The 22,450-nt window shown below is 40.8% G+C and overlaps 3 protein-coding genes across 7 annotated transcripts; all 3 read left to right on the plus strand.

The window, feature by feature from the left end:
* Positions 1–329: 329 nt before the first annotated feature.
* Positions 330–12,626, plus strand: prkacbb (protein kinase, cAMP-dependent, catalytic, beta b). 3 transcript variants are annotated; one of them, XM_085141526.1, is made up of 10 exons: positions 330–745; positions 4,760–4,815; positions 4,894–5,022; positions 5,306–5,404; positions 5,502–5,584; positions 5,699–5,825; positions 5,915–6,010; positions 7,579–7,701; positions 7,840–8,004; positions 11,229–12,626. In XM_085141526.1, the coding sequence occupies exons 1-10, from the start codon at positions 700–702 to the stop codon at positions 11,352–11,354; spliced, it is 1,050 nt and encodes a 349-aa protein (XP_084997652.1). In that variant the 5' UTR covers positions 330–699; the 3' UTR covers positions 11,355–12,626. The 3 variants fall into 3 exon arrangements, with proteins under 3 accessions (XP_084997652.1, XP_084997651.1, XP_084997653.1); XM_085141525.1 differs by having other exon boundaries at positions 331–745; positions 4,754–4,815; XM_085141527.1 differs by having other exon boundaries at positions 333–4,137; positions 4,754–4,815.
* A 2,047-nt stretch (positions 12,627–14,673) lies between these two features.
* Positions 14,674–16,603, plus strand: exosc4 (exosome component 4). Its single transcript, XM_085141528.1, has 3 exons — positions 14,674–15,021; positions 15,778–15,984; positions 16,084–16,603. The coding sequence occupies exons 1-3, from the start codon at positions 14,851–14,853 to the stop codon at positions 16,441–16,443; spliced, it is 738 nt and encodes a 245-aa protein (XP_084997654.1). The 5' UTR covers positions 14,674–14,850; the 3' UTR covers positions 16,444–16,603.
* A 682-nt stretch (positions 16,604–17,285) lies between these two features.
* On the plus strand, positions 17,286–22,028 carry gpaa1 (glycosylphosphatidylinositol anchor attachment 1). Of its 3 annotated transcripts, none has more exons than XM_085140492.1 (13): positions 17,286–17,397; positions 17,685–17,805; positions 17,886–18,065; positions 18,198–18,309; positions 18,425–18,572; positions 18,666–18,767; positions 18,861–19,057; positions 19,166–19,362; positions 19,468–19,621; positions 19,732–19,803; positions 19,895–20,091; positions 20,741–20,911; positions 20,990–22,028. In XM_085140492.1, the coding sequence occupies exons 2-13, from the start codon at positions 17,732–17,734 to the stop codon at positions 21,231–21,233; spliced, it is 1,848 nt and encodes a 615-aa protein (XP_084996618.1). In that variant the 5' UTR covers positions 17,286–17,397; positions 17,685–17,731; the 3' UTR covers positions 21,234–22,028. The 3 variants fall into 3 exon arrangements, with proteins under 3 accessions (XP_084996618.1, XP_084996620.1, XP_084996619.1); XM_085140494.1 differs by having other exon boundaries at positions 19,898–20,091; XM_085140493.1 differs by having other exon boundaries at positions 17,338–17,397; positions 17,645–17,805.
* Positions 22,029–22,450: the final 422 nt, after the last annotated feature.

The raw sequence follows: 22,450 nt of genomic DNA on the forward strand, positions 1-22,450 counted from the left end.
CAGTTAAATCTAATAATGATAATATATGATTTATTACTACTATTTTTGTGATACTATATCTGTCTATCGCGTACTTGTCATGTATAAATCACACAGGCATACAAATAAACATTTGAAGCTGTGCAATGAACTTGTCAAAGCAGATGTGCAGCTGACATGGTGTAAGGGAACACTAATAGCGTTTAGCTCTGAACGCACAAATAAAATAAAGGCTCATTCCTCTAAAGTCAGACAAAAGAGCACTCTAACGGTATCCCACATCTGCGAAATACAATCGCCGCGATGCTCCAAAAACGCGGAAGCATGCCTGGTTTGGCATCTGCTCAGAGCCATCTGTGGCCAATCCAAGCCCCTGAGCGCTCCGTGAACGCAGCTGAGTGCTGGTGACGGTTCTCGGGAGCAGCTTAGTCAGAAACAGGAGTGACCGCTAGCTTCATGACAGCCGTGCAGACGTGAACTAGCGGGAGCGGAACATCTTTTGCAGGGAAGAAGGAGCGGGAGAGACAGAGGGAGAGCGAGGGGCAGCTGGAAGGAAAGGGGGCGGCTACTGGACTTTGTTTTCCTCGCGTTTTAAACCGAGTAAACACTCGCATCGATTTCGGGCTAGCCCCTTTTGAAGACCTCGAAAACATAAGCTGGAAGGTTAGCTAGCCGCCGCCATCTCTTCTCAGTCGGAGCGACCGCCGTGTCTTCCACACCATGGGGAACGCTGCCACCGCCAAGAAGGGCAACGAGCTAGAGAGCGGTGAGTGCGAGCTGTCGTTTGAACTCAGCAGTGTTATTGTGTTGCGTTTAGTCATCTCAACAAGATGCCACGAAGCAGCCAGCTAGCCTGTTATAACTAAAAACTGTTTAAACTACCAGCCAGAGTAAAGCAAGGGAGGGCCGTCCGTCCGTTATCGCCCCCCGCACATTCCCACATTGCACCGACGCTGAAAGCACTCTCCGTTTAGATAGAAAAATGAGCATGAAGGATTGTTTTTGTGGTTCTGCGAATGTATATCCATTTTTTTAAATAGGGGGGCTATTGAAGGTAGCTATAGCTCCAAGAAGACCCCGGGATTGTTGTGGTTTTTTGGCATCCAGGGAGGTGGGGAAGGGGAGCCCTGGCAGTGTTAGGAGACTATTAAAGCCTGTTAAGTAGCCAGGAAAACAGTGCGTGTCTATTAATGGCTCTCTATGATCATTTCAAATGTTAAAAAGGCGGTTTGCATGCAAACTGGAGCACAAGAAAGCCTGGAAGAGCAGCTAGCCTGCTAACTTTAGCTTTAAGTGGTGGTGGTGGTAGTGGTGGGGGGATTAGCCCTCAGAAGGCCCCTGTCATTTCATTGCCTCTTGATGGTTGTAGCTTTCCAGGGCCTTCATACACTGACACACTCATCAGCGACTTGTATTTGTCTCATGTCAAAATCCCTGCTTAATGAGTAAAAACCCTGAGCCTTAGCATCACCTCGCCACCTCTTTTGTTGTGTCATCTCGAGCTTTATAATGCTTTGGCTCTTGCTGCATATTTGACTGCAGGCTTCTTCTCAACAATAACAACAGCAGCTAGTTGTACGAAGACAGAAAGTTTTCACAGATGGTCTTAAATCTGCGGCAATAAACCGCAGGCTCTTGGGTAATTGTTAAATAAATAGACAGTAAATTTTATCTGAAGGCAGCGTAGGATTGTTCCTGCCCCGGGCTCTTCACTGCCACATTTTATTCTGGGCTGCATAAACAGCAGCATGACCAAATATGGTGGAGAAATGACAAATGCCCTCTTTCCATTCATAAAGCCTGGCCCTGCTGCCGTCTTCCCAGCATTAGGGCCGCATGCTCCCCAGAAAGCACACTTTAATAATGTCACTCATTTGTTTAGAGTCCCTTTGCTAATCTTACTGTGGTAAAGGTCCATCAGGGCTCACTTCTCACACTCAGTGTCATTGACTGGAGCAGCTTGTCATCAGACCTTCGTCAGAGGATAAGGGGTATTACAAGCTTTGAAAGGTTTGACGTAGCTCAGACTAGGCCAGTGTTACTTTGTGCTCATATGCTTTTATGTGTGCAGCTGGTCATCATTGAGCATCCCCTTGCTCTTAAATAATAAAAAAAAAAATCCTCCTGTATTTGGCTACAAACAAAAACACGCCCAGTGCACTTTCTTACTCTTAAAAAAAACAACCCAACGCCGCGAACCATCTGGGTTGAGCTGTACACTGAGTTTGTTTAAGGTAATGCCACTTTATGATGCAGTGATTGCTGAGATTTATTGACCTGTAGAGAGACACCAGACAGGCCCTGTGCACAGTTCCAAGCAGACGTACTCAGGCAGACGGAGATGATCAGATCAGCTATATTATCTATACTGCCAAGCATTTCCGCTGAATGCAACTATGATCCCTAGATCCTGGGCCATAGCTAACTGTTAAACCCATTTAAGCTGACACTGTGCTCCGAGGGGCAGATTTGTCTGGAGTGTAGCCGTCCTGATAAGACGACCTGGTTACCCACAGAGCTGCACGTTACCTGTGTTTACTGTACATTGATGCAACGAGCTGGACCGCTTGGAAGAGCACTGACACGGTCACACTTGGACGGAGAGATTAAACACTTGCCATCATGACACCTGTTTTATTTCACAGTGCGCGTGTACTGTAGTGTAACTGGATAAGCCAACATAACTCAACCATGTCTTGCTTGTGTGGAGTTTGGCATTGATCTCAGAAAGGGCTTGTCGACTGTGCTAACTTTACTCTGTAGACACGCAGCATTGCAAAGAATATTGAAGATTTAAACTGAACAGGCCTAAACCTCACAGTTTGGTTTTTCTAACCCCCGCACTGAATTAGAGTTGAGACAGTATATTCCTCAAGTTTTTGATATAATTTTTAGATGCTTCATTTATTTCTCTAACAAGCTGGATATTTTTTTTCTAATGTATTTGCAGACCTTGGAATTGGAATTTATGCTTAGTTTGTGATGGGTTATTTAAGCAAGGGTAAAACTGTGTCTTTAACTTTTACCTCTGCAGTTTGGGGCATTATTTTCTTATTTTTAACAGATTAAAGTTTATAAAAAGTCATACTAGAGCTAAGAAAAGTAATTAAGAGAATAGATGATACAAGTTGGCAACAATAGAATATGCAGTGAAACGAAATTTGGTTTTGCAGCTCTACAGATGTTTTAGTTAAAAGTATAAAAATGCATATAAATGGTAACAAAAAACACAAAACGATAACAATAATGACTCAATAGTACAAAAATATTGCGCAGTGGTTCAGCAGGATGAGTGATGTGGCATCTGCAACAGCATCTGCTGTGAAAATGTATAATGGATGATATACAGGGCACTGTTAAATGCAAATAAAATCTGTATGCTATGACCTGCCAGTCAATATATCCAATGGAAACTGAAAAACTGTATTATTTTCCCTCATAAAAATGCGTGTGTTGAACTTAATACCAACAGCACGCTTTAAAAAGTTGGTGAAGGAGGATGTTTACTGCTGTATTGTATCACCTCTTTGTTTTCACAGCCCACTGGAACTAAGGAGACAGACTGCTGTTGTTTTGAAAGGGTGCTGGAAGTGACTCGGATAGCATGTGTCTGATTCTTAGAAACCAGAACCTCATTTGACAAAATCACTATACTCATGTTAAAGACAAAAACACCCAAATGTCTTGGTGTCCATAGAGTTTATCAACAAAAAGTTATTGCTAAAAACCTTCAATTCCAACATTGAGGTAGCCACTTATTACTGTACCATAGCTGTTCTTTTTTCAGTGGGAGTGAAAAAAGAAAGAAGATGCTTTAAATAAAAAAAGTTTGTAGTTCAGATTAGATTTGTAATGTTTTTATCTTTGCTACAGATTATCTTTTCAGGCTGATCTAGCACGCATGGCTGAATTTCTGATACAGCTTTTTTTAAAACACCATAGTAGGCAGTCAGTCGCTTCTTCGATTCCTCACGTGACTCTCAGCTCTGTTTTCATTCCTGTTGCTTCTATTCACTACACATGCTCCATGTTTGTTGACGTGTTATACTTGTTTTTATGTACATGAACTCTACATTTCTCTCTGTTTTCTCTTTTCTATCACATCATCCGTGTGGGTGATTGTTCCTGCAAAACCTTGGTGATCAATAGAGACCTTTGGTATGCTAAATTCCTCCAAAGATGACCAGAATGGCAAACAGAATTGGTCTTATTGTGAAAACCTGCTAGATGTGCTTGCTTTTTACTTTGTCCTGCTTTGAAAATAATTCAGTGTTTTTTGTTATCTGCATTCTCTCAATCTGGATATCTGCTGTGTGTCCCATACATTGGTTTGTTTATGCTTACCATTTTATGCTTTGTTTGGTAGCCTTCCCACAAACTCCTTGTAAGTGATGCACAAGATGCTCAGATAAACTTTTCCCTCTCATTTCTGAGTGCTGTGGTCCTCTTACCGTTTTTAGTAAGGCTACAAAATAACAGAACGTTCTGAGTGTCTTGGAATGCATCACTAGTCTGCTTGTTGTGGATGTTGCTGTCTTGTGTTTGTATTTTATCCCCTTCTTTAAACTAAAGTATGTGATACTCTTAATATATGTTTTAATTCATATCCAGATGAGAGTTGATTGCCCGTATTGTTCTCCTCATTTGTTCCTTTCCCTTCTATAACAATGCCCTTTGTTCTTTTTGCCTACTATAACTTTTGTACTCATAAGCCAAGCTCTTTTGGCATAAAGAAGTGTATGCTGACCGCCTGTCTGTGCTCTTTATCTTTTAGTTAAAGAGTTTCTAGCCAAAGCCAAAGAAGATTTCTTACGGAAATGGGAATGCCCACCACAGGTCAGAATCTCGAAAAGTTGAACTCGCTATTTAAAGACTTGGCACACGAAGCAGGCTAACATAATGTTGTTTCAACAGAGCACAACGTGCCTAGATGACTTTGACAGATTAAAGACGCTGGGTACCGGCTCGTTCGGTAGAGTCATGCTGGTGAAGCACAAAGGAACAGAGCAATACTTCGCCATGAAAATACTGGACAAGCAGAAGGTCAGTGGCAACACTGTCAAACAGACAGTAGTGTTGACATGAGCGGGAACCACGCAGTGACGATGAAAGTGAGGTGGCGCTAAACACATCCAACAAATGGCTGCTAATCTTCTTAAAAAAATGACATTATAACCTGTTCTTGTTGTATTAAAAGGGTTACTGGGGGACACAAGTAAAATAAATTATAACTAAAAGCTGCCTTTGCTTTCAGTGTTCAGCCGCGTCTGTTGCTAATGTTAGTGAGATTTGCCCGGCAAGGTCATCTTATCTCTTTATCTGTCAGGTGGTGAAACTCAAGCAAATAGAACACACATTAAATGAGAAGAGGATATTACAGGCAGTGAGCTTCCCCTTTCTCGTCAAACTTGAGTACGCATTTAAGGTACAGTATGATTTTTGGCATTATATAATTAAAATTCCTTTATTTGAGTCTCAGTAAAATTAAAGTGTGTTTTTTGGCCCCTCCCCTCTTGTTTTAGGACAACTCCAATTTGTACATGGTAATGGAGTATGTTCCAGGTGGTGAGATGTTCTCACACCTAAGACGAATTGGAAGGTTCAGGTTAGTTTTCTTCTGCAGTCTCCTGCAGTTTTGATTCGTCATATAGATTTTCTGATATTACTCGCGCGTGTTTGTTTACGACTCTAAACAGAATTATCTCTTCTTCCGTTCCAGTGAACCACATGCGCGGTTTTATGCCGCCCAGATAGTGCTGACATTTGAATACCTCCATTCACTAGATCTCATATACAGAGATCTGAAACCTGAGAATCTTCTCATTGACCACCATGGCTACATTCAGGTGAGCCAGAACGCAGATCAATACACCATTCTGCTGTGTTTTCTGTGTGTCCACACTTGCTGAATAAACAATGTGCGACTGACTTCCAGGTGACAGATTTTGGATTTGCTAAGCGGGTAAAAGGCAGGACATGGACGTTGTGTGGGACACCGGAGTACCTGGCTCCGGAAATCATACTCAGCAAAGTATGGACGTCATTTTGTAACTTTATTTTTTCATTACTTTTCTGTACTGCATCAAAGCATTTTTTCTTACTTTAGTCATCAGTGATGCCACACAGAAATGTTGAAGCAAAATAACATCAAGCTGCTGTTGTGTGACTACATAGGAAGAAAAGGTTTACAGCTTGTCTGTAGGACTGCAAGCAACCTCATCACCGTTTCCTTTCTAGACATGTAGGTGAGCTTTAAGTGTCCGCTGCAGCTCAATGGAAGTGGACCTACTGCCTGTGTAAATAAGAAGGGCACATTCTAACAACGCAAAACTTTTAGTTATAGGTGATACAGTAATAAAAACTCCCGGGCAACTTTAGGTACAGATCTCCATTAGGTTTCAGAACTGACTGAATTCTTCATTTTATATAGATTCTGTTCTCATAAAGGGATGGACATGGTCAACAATACTCTGTGATGTTTAAACAATGCTCAATTGGTACTCGGGCTCAAAGTGTGCCAAAGAAATATCCCTCACATCATTACACCACCACCAGCAGCTGGATACAAGGCTGGATGAATCCATGCTTTCATGTTGTTTTCACTAAAACCTGACCAAATTTTGGAGCAGAAATCGAGACTCATTAGACCAGGCAACTTTTTCCATCTGCTATTATTCAGTTTTGGTGAACCGGTGTGATTTATAGCCTCAGTTTCTTGTTCTTAGCTGACAGGAGTGGCACCAGGTGTCCTCTTCTGCTGTTATAGCCAATCTGCTTCAAGGTTCAGTGAGTTTTGAATGCAGTTGCTGTTGACTTCTCATTCTCTTCTGGCCTTTGGCATCAACAAGACATTTTTACACAAAGAACTGCTGCTTTCTGCATAGTTTCCCTTTGTCAAACCATTCTCTGTAAACCCTAGAGTTGGTTGTGTGGGATAATCCTAGCAGATCAGTTTCTCAAATCCTCAGACCAGCCTGCCTGGCACCAACAACTATATTAAGGTATAAGTCACTTAAAACACCCTTCTTTCCCATTCTGATGCTCAGTTTGAACTTCAGTAGGTTGTCCTGACCGTGCATAAATGAATTGAGATGTGCAGTATGATTGGGTGATTAAACATTTGCGTTAATGAGCAGTTTTGACTGAGCACGTTTATGAGTACCGTTTCATTTCTGCTAATGGATGCTTGTAAAGCCTAAACACTGGTCTCTAGATGAGTCATATTTTACAAAAGTTTCTATGACAAAAAAATAAAAATCATCATTAAAAGAAAAGGACTGTTGCAGGAATTTGCAGAATTGTCTGTGCTTGCTATACAAATGTCTTATTTCTATATACAAAGTTCCAGTTTTCTAACTGCAGGTCAGAGTAAAATTAGTGGTGAAGTGCAGATTCTTACAATGCAACTAACCAAAGCTCCTCAGTGTTATTATCCAAGTGCAGCTGCGGGAGCCATTTGGAAGTTTTCTCAAGTGATAAATTATAATGAGAAAGTCTTAAATGTCTTAAAAACAGCCTACTTTTTCTCCACTTATATACTAGAAGTGTTTTTCTTCTTGTGTGTTTCTGTTACATTAACATGTGTTATGTTCATTTTAGGGCTATAACAAAGCTGTGGATTGGTGGGCCCTTGGAGTCCTCATCTATGAAATGGCAGCTGGCTACCCTCCTTTCTTTGCAGATCAGCCTATTCAGATCTATGAGAAGATTGTGTCTGGAAAGGTAAGAAGCTGCTTCTTTTGGAAATGCAAACATGATGGCATGAGGAGCAACGGTCATGCATGATAGCTAAGTTAAATTAAATGTGCACGACTGCTTTAACTACTAGAAATGAAATCCTAACACTTGCGGCCTTTTCAGGTTCGGTTCCCGTCTCACTTCAGCTCCGATTTAAAGGACCTGTTGAGAAACCTGCTGCAGGTGGATCTGACCAAACGCTACGGCAACTTGAAGAATGGAGTCAATGACATCAAAGGACACAAATGGTTCGCCACAACAGACTGGATCGCAATCTATGAGAGAAAGGCAAGATACCAAACACACATTAAAGTGACACCATACAGAATTAGCTTGTAGAGTTAATTACATATCGATTTACACCCATATTTATTTATTTATTTTCTAGAAAGTTTCTAAATACTCTTCAATCATTTTTACTACAAGGTTGTTTCTGATTGTCGTTACATAACTGTTGCATGCACAGTATTTACTTAATATATTTATTTTATTTTTTAACTGGCCAGTAAAAAGGTGTGGGGTTTTTTCACTTGGAAATCACCCAGCTTTACTGCACATGGTGCCACATGCCAGTTTGCAGGCGTGACAGTGATAATGGACTGTTTGGATAAATCTAATTAGTTATTTAGCTTGGGCTTAAATCTTATTGACTTCCTTTAGTTTAGCTTAATATGGAATCACTATGGGTTTTTTTTATTAACTTTGTTTTTGCACTCTTCTACCTGTGATTTGTTATAAGATGAAAATAAGCAGTGTTCTCTGTTTAAGTTAGTCCAGTAAAACTCCAGAGTAGTTCCTCATGAGCAGAATTGCTTCCTGGGGTTTTATGAAGTGAAAGTAAGATAAAGAGCTGCAAAAAGGAAGAGAAGCCGTTTTGTATTTACAGTGAAGTTGGAGCCTTTTCTTTGTGGACTCAGTTGCTTTGCCTTTAGTATATTGCTGTATGACAGTGTTAGAATGTAATATCTTGGGCCAATCACTGTGTAGTCTCACTGTAAGTTGGCGGGCACCCATGCTGAGATTTTATTAGATTATATTTTCTTCCAGGTCTGTCTTGGAAATGAGATTTTTAATCTCAATGAGATTTTTTACCTGGATAAATAAAGGACTAATAATTATGAAGTCCCAGTGAACAAATATCCTATTTGAATATTCGAGTCCAGCTCATATAAGCATATTTTGTTATTTTTGCAGAGGTCCTTTCTTCTCTTTGATCATTTTGTTTTAATATGTATTTTCATGATGGAATAATTATAGAAAAAAGTAGACATCTGACTATGACGAAATGATCAGATTAATTGTATAACATTTGTTTCTGGATCCTGGCTAATGTCACATTCTTCTGCGTGTAAGGTTATTCTCTGACATGTAGTAAATCCAGAGCAGAGGGAGTTGAATGGGCAACTCTGAAAAAATACCACAGTTTTTGTCTTTAAGATATACACGTTGTGTTGTACTGAGTGCATCTTTGAAAGTAGTGTTCAGTAAGTGATGTATTGAAGCATTACAGATGCAACTCTGCTGTTTGAGAAAATCATCCAATCACAGTTTGTCTTTAGTCTCAGTTATGTGTATTATGTATTTGAATAAGCTGCAATCATATGACTTCTGTTAAATAATGGGTAAAATTAATGAACAAACACAGTACAAAGAGCAAGTTAAAAGGAAGTTAAATATAGATCATATAAATTATATTAATTTTATCAAGGATAATGCTTTGTCCGAAGAGGTCAAATATACAGTGTTTGCCAGATGGGTAATTTTTAACTGTTGTCCACAAGCCAGATGTAAACAAACAAAAAATAAATAAATAAATAAAACATACTGAATGACTTAAATTCAGTGCATCATTTAGAAGAAAAATAAATATTTATAAAAATTAAAGTAGAACTTAATGCATAGTTGAGTCAGTGACTTTTAGCTTTTCTAAAAATTTTCTAAAATTCTTGTTAATTAAAACATCTTTGCAGACAAATATTTCAGTGACCTAAGTGCGTCTCCTAGAAGCAAAATGTGAAGTTTTTCACTCCAGTACCATGGACATGAATGAAGCTTGGAGTACCAAGTGCCCGACAGCTGTGAGATCATTTGCCATTTCCCCTGCAACGTTTTGCATACAGGGCAGGTATTACCACTTTCGAAAAATAATTGCATTGGGGATAACGGCTCTTTTATCCCCATATGTTGATCATTTTCCAGAAGCCTGCATTACTCACCCTGTTTTTTTAACTCACATATCTTTGGTTAAATTAATGTGGCTACTTTTGTGATTTCAGCGTGTCTTTGTGAGCCAGACGGATACGCATGCGAACGCGTTGTATTGGCTTATTTTTACAAACGTCTGAGTTGATGTTGGAAAATTCTTGCTAGCGGCCATTGCATTGTTTTTCTGTAGCCTTCATGCATTAATTGTCCTGCAGTTTGTGATGTGTTTTCAATAAGGTACGTGTGCTGCTTTGCAGCACAGACATAATATGACTTGGCTGACGTTGCTTGCCCTACATCCAAAGTATTTCCAAACTATGAATGATGATCCGCTTCTAGGGACAAGCTCCACATCGTGCTGCGCCAGAGATTTAAATTTTGTTTCGATGGTCTGTTACCTGGAGTATATCACCCCAGTCAAGTGCTTTCAGGAAATGTGATGCTGAACAGTTATGGGAAGTCAAACTCTCAAATGATTGAGATTAAAATTTGAGTCATTGTGCAGCCCTAGTTAAAATGTAGCTATACAGAATCCTGTTAAATTAGAGGGGACAAAGATAAAAGTACAAGCGATACCAGAGGTACCCATTAACCTGTAACATATTTGATACATACAGTTTTTCATCATCATTGTGATTCTGCTCTTTTGGGGGGTTTTTCTCCCATAAAACCTGAATAAATTGGACAATGCACTTTTAAACAATAAATTGCAAAAATTGTCAGAAGATTCAATGAACAAATTCTCTGAATGATTTCTTGGTTCGGGCTTTAAAGGGTTAACTCTCTGCTATGCATCAGCTGGTTTGTACAGTGTGTGTCTGATTATGTATGAAGGCACAAGTGTCTATATCTGTGGTGTGGAAGCTCTTCAGATCAGATGCTTTGAAGATGATTTTTAAGATGGGATTAAGATGTCTAATCAAAGGATTCATGCTTTTGTGCTTTGTTGTACTCATACGACATGAATAAAGTAGTTTTAGGAATGAAAAGCAGACTTTAGAGGGAAATTTAGATGTGTGTGCTCTCGTATCTGCACACCTGGTGAATTGTTACACAAACTGCAGAGTTGACAGTTTTTGTTAAGTTATTAAAAACTGCCTCCATTGTAGAGGGAGAGGCTTCAGACACTAGCTATTTGACAGGCACATCATTTAAGTTGACAGCATTCGGGGTTTGCCAGGACAACAGATGCTGTCTACATTCACTGTAATACAATACAGTCTTGACTGCTCTACTGACAAGCCAGTGTAGGCATAAATATAATAATAATCTCACCCAGTAAAACAAGTCTTTCTGTTCTTCTGCAGGTTGAAGCTCCATTCATACCAAAGTGTAGAGGCCCGGGGGACACCAGCAACTTCGACGACTACGAAGAGGAGGAAATCCGCGTTTCTTTAACGGAAAAATGCGCAAAGGAGTTCGCAGAGTTTTAGGACGTGAGAACATGGATATATCAGGGAAAATAAGGGGATCTTTGCACTCTTCTGAAGACTTGGGATGGAGCAGAGACCATCTTTTTCAGATCTACTACATAGTCCCTTCATTCCACAAGGCTGAATGAGGTCGCCATGATCCTTGGGTGCCGATAACCTGTCACCGTCACGTACACCTGCATATTATAGCAGACACATCACTTTTCTCTTTCTTTCTTTTGGTTTTTTTGTACTTATCCATTTTTTTTTACTTTGAAGCAGTTAGTCTTGGATGTTGTTATCCCCTATAAAAATGTGATATTTTTCACTTTATGAGGAAAAACTGACAGTGGCCAATAATGATACACACGTTTTGGGTTGTAGGGATTCCCGTCCAGTTGTCAGCAATGTAAATTAAGAGTGTGCATCACATTTAGATTTTGTCTTAGGTGCAAATCTGTCCAGACATTTGACAACTTTGACTGATTAAAGGATGACCAAATGGGAAAACGCTTGGTGACACAAGAAGAGAGGTCCTTTCCATTCTTTGCTTTAAGCCTTAGAGAGCCAAATCCTTAGATGAGCCCCCCTCACCCCCATGTTCACTGTCTCCTTTGTATCGTGACCCAGGCACAACAAGCCATGCAGAAAAAAGACAAACCTTGTTACATTAGTAAAAATGTAAAATCCACTTGTTTGTTTGATCTGCTTGGGTCCGCTAGTTACATGTAAAGTTTGATATGTTACAATATTTTGTCGCTGTGTCAAACATTATAGTCATATTGTTCCCATCGGGCCTGCTTATAAAGACCCTCATTACAAGTCTGTGGAACAACGTGACCTTGGTAAAAGGGAGTAAAGAGAAATCCTTTTAGGATTTTAACTTTTATGTAAAACTGAGAGGGTCAGTGTGAATAGTGTTGCATCTCCGCGCCTCAACATTTAGTGAACCTTAAAAAAAAAGAAGTATAATGTACTCAATGAAAGATGTTTTAAAATCTTTGAACAGGAATGCATAAAAGAAAGGATATTTACCATATTCTCCCTGTTATCGCCCCAAAGAGACTCTTTATTTCATTCTTGTCAAAGAATGTAGATTTGCAACTTATAGGTATGCATATTTGAAAGCTTGATTTCAGTTTTCCTCACAATACACTGGCTAAAATGAAGACTGCTCCTTTGTATCACATGTAACCCTGTTATTGTTAAGCTCATTACATCATACGTATATGCATTGTTTCATATGTTTTTATTTATACACATTAGAGATGCTAATAAATTTTATTTTTAAAAGTGTTGGAATTTTCTTGCACCCTTTCTTCCATTGTGGATTGCGGATCCTACTGTGTCATCTGGGTAGTACCAAAAGTCCAGAGGCCTCAAGGGAAGATATTTTATTTTAGACGTTTTGAGCAAGTTTGTATCACAATCATCACAATGAGCACGGATTCCTGATTTGGCATCTTGGTATGAACAGCTTGGACCACAACACTGTATATAAAAGATGACCATAGCCACCAGTGACGTGAAACCAGAGTATTAAACACAATGAAAACTGTTTACTGTGGATACTGTCGCTACCCGATCCATACCGGAAACCCGATCGGTACCCCGCATGCGCGAAAGGTGTCTACTTCCGGTCGTAGGGTTTTACGATAGTTATGGGTCAGAGTATCGGTTAAGATGTTAAGAATAATAAGTATATCTTAAAATGTTTGCAATAATGAAGCATTTCAGTACAATGTAGACAAAAACGAAAAATAAAAAGATAGTTACGGATCGGGACTCCCCGATCCTTACTGCGCATGTGCAAAGTCGGACCGTACAAATCGGGTCTACCCGATCCGTATCGCGCATGTGCAGATGTTTTCTTCTTCTTCTGTTCGTTTAATGGCAGTTTACTCCCCAGTGTACGAGGATACTGCCACCTGCTGACCGAGCGAATGAATCCTGTTGTAAACTGAATTGGCGTCATTACAAACGTGTGTTAAATTTGATTTAGTGATAGTCGAGTGTGTTTATGCTTGTCTGTGTGGAGAGGATTGACTGGAATAGTGATGATGTCCGCTATCACTGTCAATTGTCAGTAAACACTTAATCTGGCTGCTGAATCTTCACGTGACACATTGCTAAGTCAATATTATTAAGTCTGTAATTAGGCGCCATTCTTCTTATTTTACGGCGCTGTTGTTCAATCGGGGAACGCTCTCTGTTGAGGAGAAAAGCATGAATTTGTTTGTATACGGATTATTAGTTTAAATGTCCCGGGCAGTCGAAAAGGAGGCATGTTGAGAAATGCTAGGAGCTAACTGGGCGCTAACCGTATCATTCAAATATATTGAATGTCGTAATGTTGGCAAAGAGAGGAAGTGACGTAAGATTTGCGCATGCGGGGTACCGATCGGGTTTCCGGTACGGATCGGGTAGTGACAAGTCCGGTGCACGCTTCGTGGTCCCATATATCCCACAATTCATAGCGCGGCGGTGGGTGTGGATAATTTTGCTGCAAAATACGGCAGAAGGGAGCTGCCAAGAGTGAACTGTCAAAAGTAAGTACTGAATATGACGTCACTTATTCATGTGCGAATGTTTAATAATGAAGAACATTAAAACATTGCTGTAGGCCACATGTCGGCAAAGTTATGTGACACTAGTGATGTTTGTACTTTCAGCATTAACTTGGTTTTAAAGCCTCTACTTCTAAATATACATATAGTCGACCTTAATCTTACAGAGAATCTGATGATTTTATGGATAATTAAAGTCAGTCATATATCCACAAACACAACAAGCTGAAAGTCAGTGATATATATATATATATATATATATATATATGTATATATATATATATATATATATATATATATATATATATATATATAATAATAATAATAATAATAATAATAATAATAATAATCTGACAATACTATAATATTGGCCATATTATATTTACATTACCATAGTGAGATGACTTTAGTCTCATGAACAATATTAACTAATTATTATTTACTAGCTAATCTTAAATGACTGTTCAGTACAGAAATGAAGCCCTTGAATCATGTTTTACAGTCCTGTGGTCTCAGCCTCAGATACTCAACTAATCAAAGTGATGTCATGACAAAAATGATTGACCAACAAAACAATTTTCTCCTTCATTTCTGTCAAACAAAGCTGTATGTAACGTGTCTCGCGGTTAGTATCATGGTTGCTAGGCAACCTGAACAGCGCGACGAAGCATATACCGTCCCATTTCACAAGTCTCTCACTTCCGCACTTCTCGTACTTATAGTACGCACCATACGTAGTACGCGTAGTGCGCGTACTTCAAGCGTGCAGACCCTGAAATGGGACACAGCCATGGTTTCCGTTCTGCCTGGTTTTCTTTTCCGGAAGTTGTCGTTCGGTTTGGACCTATGGTGTTGCCGTATTTCTATTAGGTACTCGGCGTATGGGTAATGTAGTGTAGCAGGAGACACGTGGGACGCTGCCTTGCCGTTCATTCGACGTTTACGGAAACATGGCGGGCCTGGAACTGCTGTCTGATCAAGGATACCGTTTAGATGGAAGGAAAGCCACCGAGCTGCGGAAGCTTCAGGCCCGTATGGGTGTGTTCACTCAGGCCGACGGTTCTGCGTATTTAGAGCAGGGGAACACCAAAGCTCTGGCCGTGGTGTACGGTCCCCACGAAGTAAGTGCCGCGGATGGAGGAGAGGGTTAGTGGGGATAAACAATAAAATGCATTTGATTATGGTTATCACACCAGTGACATAAAGTCGCCACATTTTGATATAATATAGTGTAAATACCTGAGAAAGGGGCATTTTCAGCTAGAACTTTTGCTTGTAGCAGTACTTGCACAGTGTAGTATCATTATCAAATTATTGCTCAAAGCAGACGGGATGTGTAGTAAGTTTTATTTAAGGCTCAACAGCATGAAGTATGAATTGAAATCAAAGTTGTTGTTGTTATTCAACAACACTTTTCCACTTGAGTTTTTTAGTCCTTATTGAGATATTAGCATCACACAGTGGCTATTGATTTGTTGGTTGCACATCCATAATATTAATCTCCTGTTACGTCACATCCTAAAGGTGCTCCTTTGGAATGAGACATGGTAATTGTAGAGGTCATTTGAGAATATTAAAGAAACCTGGTAGAGGTGTGTGATGTGGGATGCTATCCTGCTGGAAGCAAACATCACAAGATGTGGTCATAAAGGGATGAACACAGTCAGCAACAATAATCAGGTTGACTCTGTGCAAATGATACGTTTATATTCCATTTGTGTTAACAAGCCGTCGAACAAGTGCACCAAAAATGTGTCCAGTTGGTGTATATTGCAGCATTTATTTATGTTGGGTGCAGTTAGCATTGTTCCAGTGTGTAAGCACAGTAACGTCCAGTCCAAGCTGTACATCAGTTCTTACTTGTCGTTTTCCTCCAGATGCGAGGTTCTCGAAGTCGGACTCTTCATGATCGAGCAGTTATCAACTGCCAGTATAGCATGGCCACGTTCAGCACAGCGGAGAGGAAGAGACGACCACACGGAGACCGCAAATCCACTGAGATGACCCTCCACCTGAAGCAGACGTTTGAGGCTGCTGTGATGACCCAGCTGTACCCTCGATCTCAAATTGATATCTATGTCAAGGTTCGTGTTGGACTGACGGTTCATCTGGTGAGAGGTATTATTGCAGAAATAGATTTTTTTGTAATTGTTCACAAACACGTTTCCATCGTCTTCCAACAGATTCTGCAGTCAGACGGAGGGAATTACAGCGTGTGCGTGAATGCTGCCACATTGGCAGTGATTGACGCTGGCATCCCCATGCGGGACTATGTGTGTGCCTGCACTGTAGGGTTTGTGGATGAGACCCCCCTTGCTGACCTGTGCTACGCGGAGGAAAATGGAGGCGTGAGCTCATTGGCTTTAGCGCTTCTGCCCCGAGGTGGACAGATCGCTCTGCTGCAGATGGATGCCAGACTGCATCAGGATCACCTCGAGACTCTGATTGAGGCTGCAATGACTGCTTGTAAAGGTGTGAGCAAAGTGCTGGATGAGGTGGTGAGGCAGCATCTTCAAGAAGCCTCGGTGCTCACCGGAGAGTGACGTGGGACAGCGGCAGGAACATGTGGAATCCAAGTGCAGCTTGAAAGTGTTATTGGACTTTAAATATTTACAAATGATATTAACGTTTAATTCATTTATATCAGTCACTGAATACTTTTGTATGAATGTGATAAATGTAATAATAAATATGTTAGTCATGCATTGTTTCCTTATTGGTTGTTTATTTATGAGGGAGGTATTCAAACTTGTCTACTTATAGGACATCTGCTCCTGCAGCTTCACCTCTGCACCTGCCATTAAAACATGTATCCTCTCTTGTTTCTACTGACCTTCTCTCCAGGACACACCTCCATCACTTCCGGTTATCTTCCCCACCTGCTCCCTACTGTCTACGAAGGAAGCTTGTTTGTCCAACTCCATTTTTTTTTGCGATTTTAACCTTTTCTCAAAAGTTTCAATTACTAAGTTCTTGAAATTTTGACTTACTTCTGAGCTCACACATTTTGAGATGCTATATATATATATATATATATATATATATATATATATATATGTATTCACTGGTCACTGGTGGCTAAGTGTGCTCACTTCTGAGCTCAGAAATGTGTGAGCTCAGAAATGTGTGAGATATACGTACAAAAAAACGACGTTTAAATGTTTAAAACTAAATAAACGCGTAAACTCGCAAGCTAAATGAAAACTACGAGCTTTAGGCATTTAAGAAAATTTTTATGGGAAGTTTTAAAGCGCTATACAAATACAGACCATTTTAAACATGTACCTTAAAATAACGATGGAACAGGTTATTCATCCAGTATTTTCAATATTTCTTTGTGTCGTTTTATTTTGTTTTTATTTTAATTTTAACTTGGTTGAGCGGAAGTCGGTGCGCCGCAGTAATGTTCCCGCAGGAACAAGGAAATCGAAAACGTCCAGCAGCGGCTTCTGCGATAAAGCCCCATCTCTGAAGGTGGATGTGACCAGTGGACACAGGTGGGTTTTTCATATATATTCTGCAAAATAATACAAAGTTGTTGTTAAATATCTTTAAAAAACGCGTTTGCAGGGTATAGCGGGTTTAAACATTTACTATTTAGCGAAACCGTCCTGGCTAACCTCAGCTGTCAGTAGATGCTCTGACAATGGATCCCAGGAAGCAATTTCTCAGCTCGATATAAAGGCGTGATTACCGCAGCGTCGAATGGTCATAAATGTCTTTATATCGATGTTTATTCCTCAGCGGCAGCTATCCTGACGGATTGTTAGTGTGTTTCCTTCAGGATCCGCCAGTAAATCCAGGCTTTGGAGTAACGTTACAGCTGATAATATGGGGCTGCTATCTGACCCAAACAGAAGACGGGCTTTGATCAGCATGCTGACTCGCCTCAATGCCCCAATCTGGTGAGCTTTAGTCAGTGTGAACCGTCTGCCTACTTTCGTTTAGCTCTCTCTCTATTAATATTACTCCTGTCTTGTTTTAGTGTGGTCTGCTACTTTGCCGGTGTGGCTTGGTTCATGGGTTTGGCCTTTGAGCCGTTCACTCTGCGGACATACATGTCAGAGAATGCCATGGGCTCTACCATGGTGGAGGAGCGCTTTCCAGCTGGGGAGAGAGCGCTGGCCACAGGGAGGGAGTTTGCAGCCCATAAGAAGAAAGTTGGGTAAGGTTTACTTTAGGCTTGTGGGTCTTTATGCAGTTTGTTCCTAGTTTTTTGTTGTTTTTCAAACTCAAGTCTAGGTAGAAGTCTGATCGTTTTTAGTGTAATCTTGTTTGACTATTTGCTTCTCTGCAGTGGGATGCCAGTGGACTGGCTCGTGAAGAATATGCAGGATCGAGGACTGGAAGTGTTTACTCAGAGCTTCTCTCGCACACTACCCTTCCCTGATGAAAACAAAGAGAGATATGTACGTTTATTGTGGAAAACTGATTTTGTTCTCAGCAAGAGACAGACTGGTGTTTGCATAATCTTTATGAATATTTCATGACTTTGTTTTTGGTGCTGTCTCCTCTTCTTGGCAGATTGTAAAAGGCACAAATGTATATGGTATCCTTCGAGCTCCTAGAGCTCCACGAACTGAAGCCTTGGTGCTGAGTGCTCCCTGCAGCCCAGGTGATAACAACAACCAGGCTGTGGGACTGCTTCTCGGCTTGGCTCAGTACTTCAGAAGTGAGTACAACACCCATTCCCCTCTCCTCCTCCACAATTTGAATGATGCTGCAGTTGCTTTTCTTGGTTTAATGAATGTTGTTTGTTTAATAGATCAGATTTACTGGGCCAAGGACATCATCTTCCTTGTCAATGAGCATGATTTGATTGGTATGCAGGCCTGGTTGGAGGGCTACCATCACACCAACACTACAGGTGATCAAACACGTGTATCTAGTTACAGTACAGTAAAATAAAGGAAAGAGATGTATAACTAAATTAACTTTACTGCTGAAATGGTTCATCCAGGTATGTCGTGGTCTCCATTACAAGGCCGTGGTGGATCAATTCAGGCAGCACTGTCCCTGGAGCTTAGCAGTGATGTCATCACCAGTTTGGACCTGGTACTGGAAGGCCTCAATGGCCAGTTACCCAACCTGGACTTAGCAAACCTCTTCTATGCCTTTTGTCAGAAGATAGGAGTTCTTTGCACCATCCAGGGCAAGGTAAAGGCTAATAAACAGACGCACTCTGCTCTGTGCATGGTTAGCAGAGTGCTAAGATTATGTGTTGGAGAGTTGTTATGTAGCTTTTCTTTGTGGATGTGTTTACAGCTGCAAAGGAACGATTGGGATAGCGTGTCAGGGTACAGTCACGCAGTCCAGACTATGATGCTGATGGTGATGAAGCAGGCCAGTGGGCGGCCCTGGGGAGACCACGGCCTGTTTCTGCGCTACCACATCGAAGCTGCAACCATCAAGGGTGTCAACAGCTTCCGGCAGTACAAGACTGACGCCACTACCATCGGCAGGTCAGAGATGGTGTATACTGATTTTGTTTATATTTAAGGCTTTTATGTTCTGCTTGTAATTTGACACTTTTATGATCTTTTTTTGTCTAAATAAATGTCCTGCAGGCTGCTGGAAGGAATGTATCGTAAGCTGAATAACCTCCTGGAGCGCCTGCACCAGTCTTACTTCTTCTACCTCATGCCGTCACTCTCTCACTTTGTCTCCATTGGATACTACATGCCAGCCTTCGGCCTGCTCGCCGTTATTCTGCTGCTTCGTGTATCCTGAAATAAAAATGAAATGAAATGTATAAAAGAAACCTAATAACAGCTGAGAGCAGGGTGGGAACAAATTCAACCTTCAGTCTTTTTTCCTTGACTGTAATACAGGCATTAGACTTGTGGGTTCAACTCAATACTCCACCATCGACAACAGAGGATGGAGTTGCTGACATTGATCAGGTTAGACACATGTGCTAAGACAAACTCATCAAAAGTGAACCTGAATTTTGCTGGTTAAGCAACACTTTAATAAAAATCTGCTTCCTCCCAGCAGTCCAGTCCAGGAGTGCTGTCGGTATTGACTCCTCTGGTGATCAGCCACCTGACAGGAGTTGCTCTGTACGCGTTGCCGATCCGTTTTCAGGAGACTGCTGTCGAACATTTCCCTGTGTCTGAGACCGAGGCTGTGGTCCTGACGGCAATTGCTATTTACACAGCAGGCCTGGCATTGCCGCATAACACACACAGGTACTACATAATATATGTGTGTGTGTGTAAATTGATTTTCCTTGTTTATTTCCTTGTACATTTTATTAAATACACCTGTCTTACTGCTTGTTAACCCAAGTATTTAATCAATCAATCAGATGATAGTAAGAAGTGGTTTGTCTGAGTATTTCACAAACTGCCCACACAACCATCTCTAGGGTTTATAGAGAATGATCAGAAAAAGAGAGAAAAATATCCAGTGAGCGACAGTTCCTGATGTCAGAGTAGAGTGACTCGAGGAGGACAAAACATTAATGTACAAACTATGAAACTGAGTTTTCAGTATGAGCACAAATTCAAATCATTCAGGGTTCTCACACTGAGTTATGTATGCATCAGTGCACACACTTAAGAGACCTCCACATAGGAAGTGATTTCACAGCGACCAGAAACCACAGAAAGTCAGTAGCACTTGGTAACTTTAAGTTAAAAAGGTGACGGCAACGTAAAATTTGTGGGGCCCGAATGAGTCGATCAACTAAACTGAGCTTCCTGTGTGGATTACCCCTCAAAGTTCAGTACATAAACTTAAATTGTAAACATGTCAAAACATAACTTTTAGTTGATTATCAGACAATGGCTAACTTGACACAGGAGATTAAGTGAGCTGTTGTGTTGTTTGTTGCAGACTGCTGTCGGGGGAGGGCACGGAGCAGGGCTGGAGAGTGCTGAAGCTCGTCGCGGTGCTGTACCTGGCTGTGCTGCTGGGCTGCACTGCCCTCATCAACTTCTCCTTAGGCTTCATTCTGGCTCTCACTCTGGTGCCCTTAGCTGCCTTTGTCACACCCCACGTTCCAAAGTAAACACCTGCACAGACTCTTTGGCCTTCATAGCCCTCTATCACTATACAGAACTAAAACTCTTTTTCTCTCTCCAGGGTTTTGTCAGCGTTCATCTTGGTCATCCTCAGCCCAGCTTGCACGCTCCTGTTTTCAGTTTTTTTCTTTCAAGAGCTGCAAGACATGCCTGTCAGCTTCCAAGATGGCTGGTTGCTGTATCTATCAGTCATTTCACAGGGGATCCTGGACCACTCCCTGTACGGATCTTTAGTCTACCCACTCATAGCCTTGCTGGTTTATCCATGCTGGCTGCTTTTCTGGAACATCCTCTTCTGGAAGTAGCCCACAGGTCCACTTAAGGGTCTTGTGAGTGCGACCGCCCTCCGAAATGTACTCAGGTCTGTCATTGCTGGGTGAATGTGAAGAATTACCAGTTGAATCCACTGGAGAGGAAAAAACAATGTACTGTAGTAGCCTTGGAGAAGACGCAGCAACTCCAACTCCATATTTGGACATTTGGTTATTACGTTTACTCAAAATATTTCAGTCTTTAAACATCAGAGGCATTTCTGAGTCACCAAAAACTATTTGAAAGTGAGCAAAATGAACTGATTTCTACTTAACATCAGTCTCAGAATCACACAGTATAGCTGCATGAAGGGGATGAGTTTTTCATAATAACTATAAAAGTCACGGTTGGGTTGATTTGTGTAAAAGGAGATTTTGATTAAAGACTTTTTTGGGGATTTCTTCTAAAGGTTTTTTGGGGGGATACATAAAGAACAATACTGGTTTTTTTATTAATCATACAGGATGCTAAACATTGACTCGGTACCAACATATAATACAGTGATATAATGGTACAAAACCATTTTGGCCGTTTGTCTGCATTGGAACAAGCCATCACTACATCTGATATTTTTATACTTGTTGAAACTTTGGTTTGTGTTTATTTCATAGTTATGGCTGCCAAAAATAAAATACATTTTGACACCTTCCTGTATTATCACTGCACATACGTGCATCTTATTTACTGCGGCAACATAAATACATAAAAACGTTCCATTAGGACAGGGGTGAATTTTATATAATTTACTGTGTCACAGAATTATTTAACATAATCTGTAATATAATAAACATGGATGAAAAATAGTTTTTTTTAGTGTAGAACACAAAAAAAGAGTGAAATGACACTTTTCCTACAGAAAGATTTCAGACCTGTTGCCACAGGCCCTGTACAAACATCTGGAGAGTTTACAGAGAACGGTCAAAGACAAAAAACCCAGTGAGCTGCAGTTCTCTGGTTAAACATGCCTGTTTGATGCTAGAGGTTGGAGAAGAATGACCACACTGCTTCAAGATAATAGACACAGAAATAATCACATTACAGCCAAGTATGCTGAAGAGCATCTTGAGCCTTAAAGCCGATGGGCTACAGCAGCAGAAGATCGCACCAGATTCTGTTCACCTAGGAGCAGGAAGCTGAGGCTATGATTCACACTGCAGCCTTCTTGAGTATTGATGCTGACCGTGTTCATGCCTTTATGACCACAGTGAAC

Source organism: Neolamprologus multifasciatus, chromosome 18 (genome assembly GCF_963576455.1).
Source record: "Neolamprologus multifasciatus chromosome 18, fNeoMul1.2, whole genome shotgun sequence".
Taxonomy (NCBI): Eukaryota; Metazoa; Chordata; class Actinopteri; order Cichliformes; family Cichlidae; genus Neolamprologus; species Neolamprologus multifasciatus.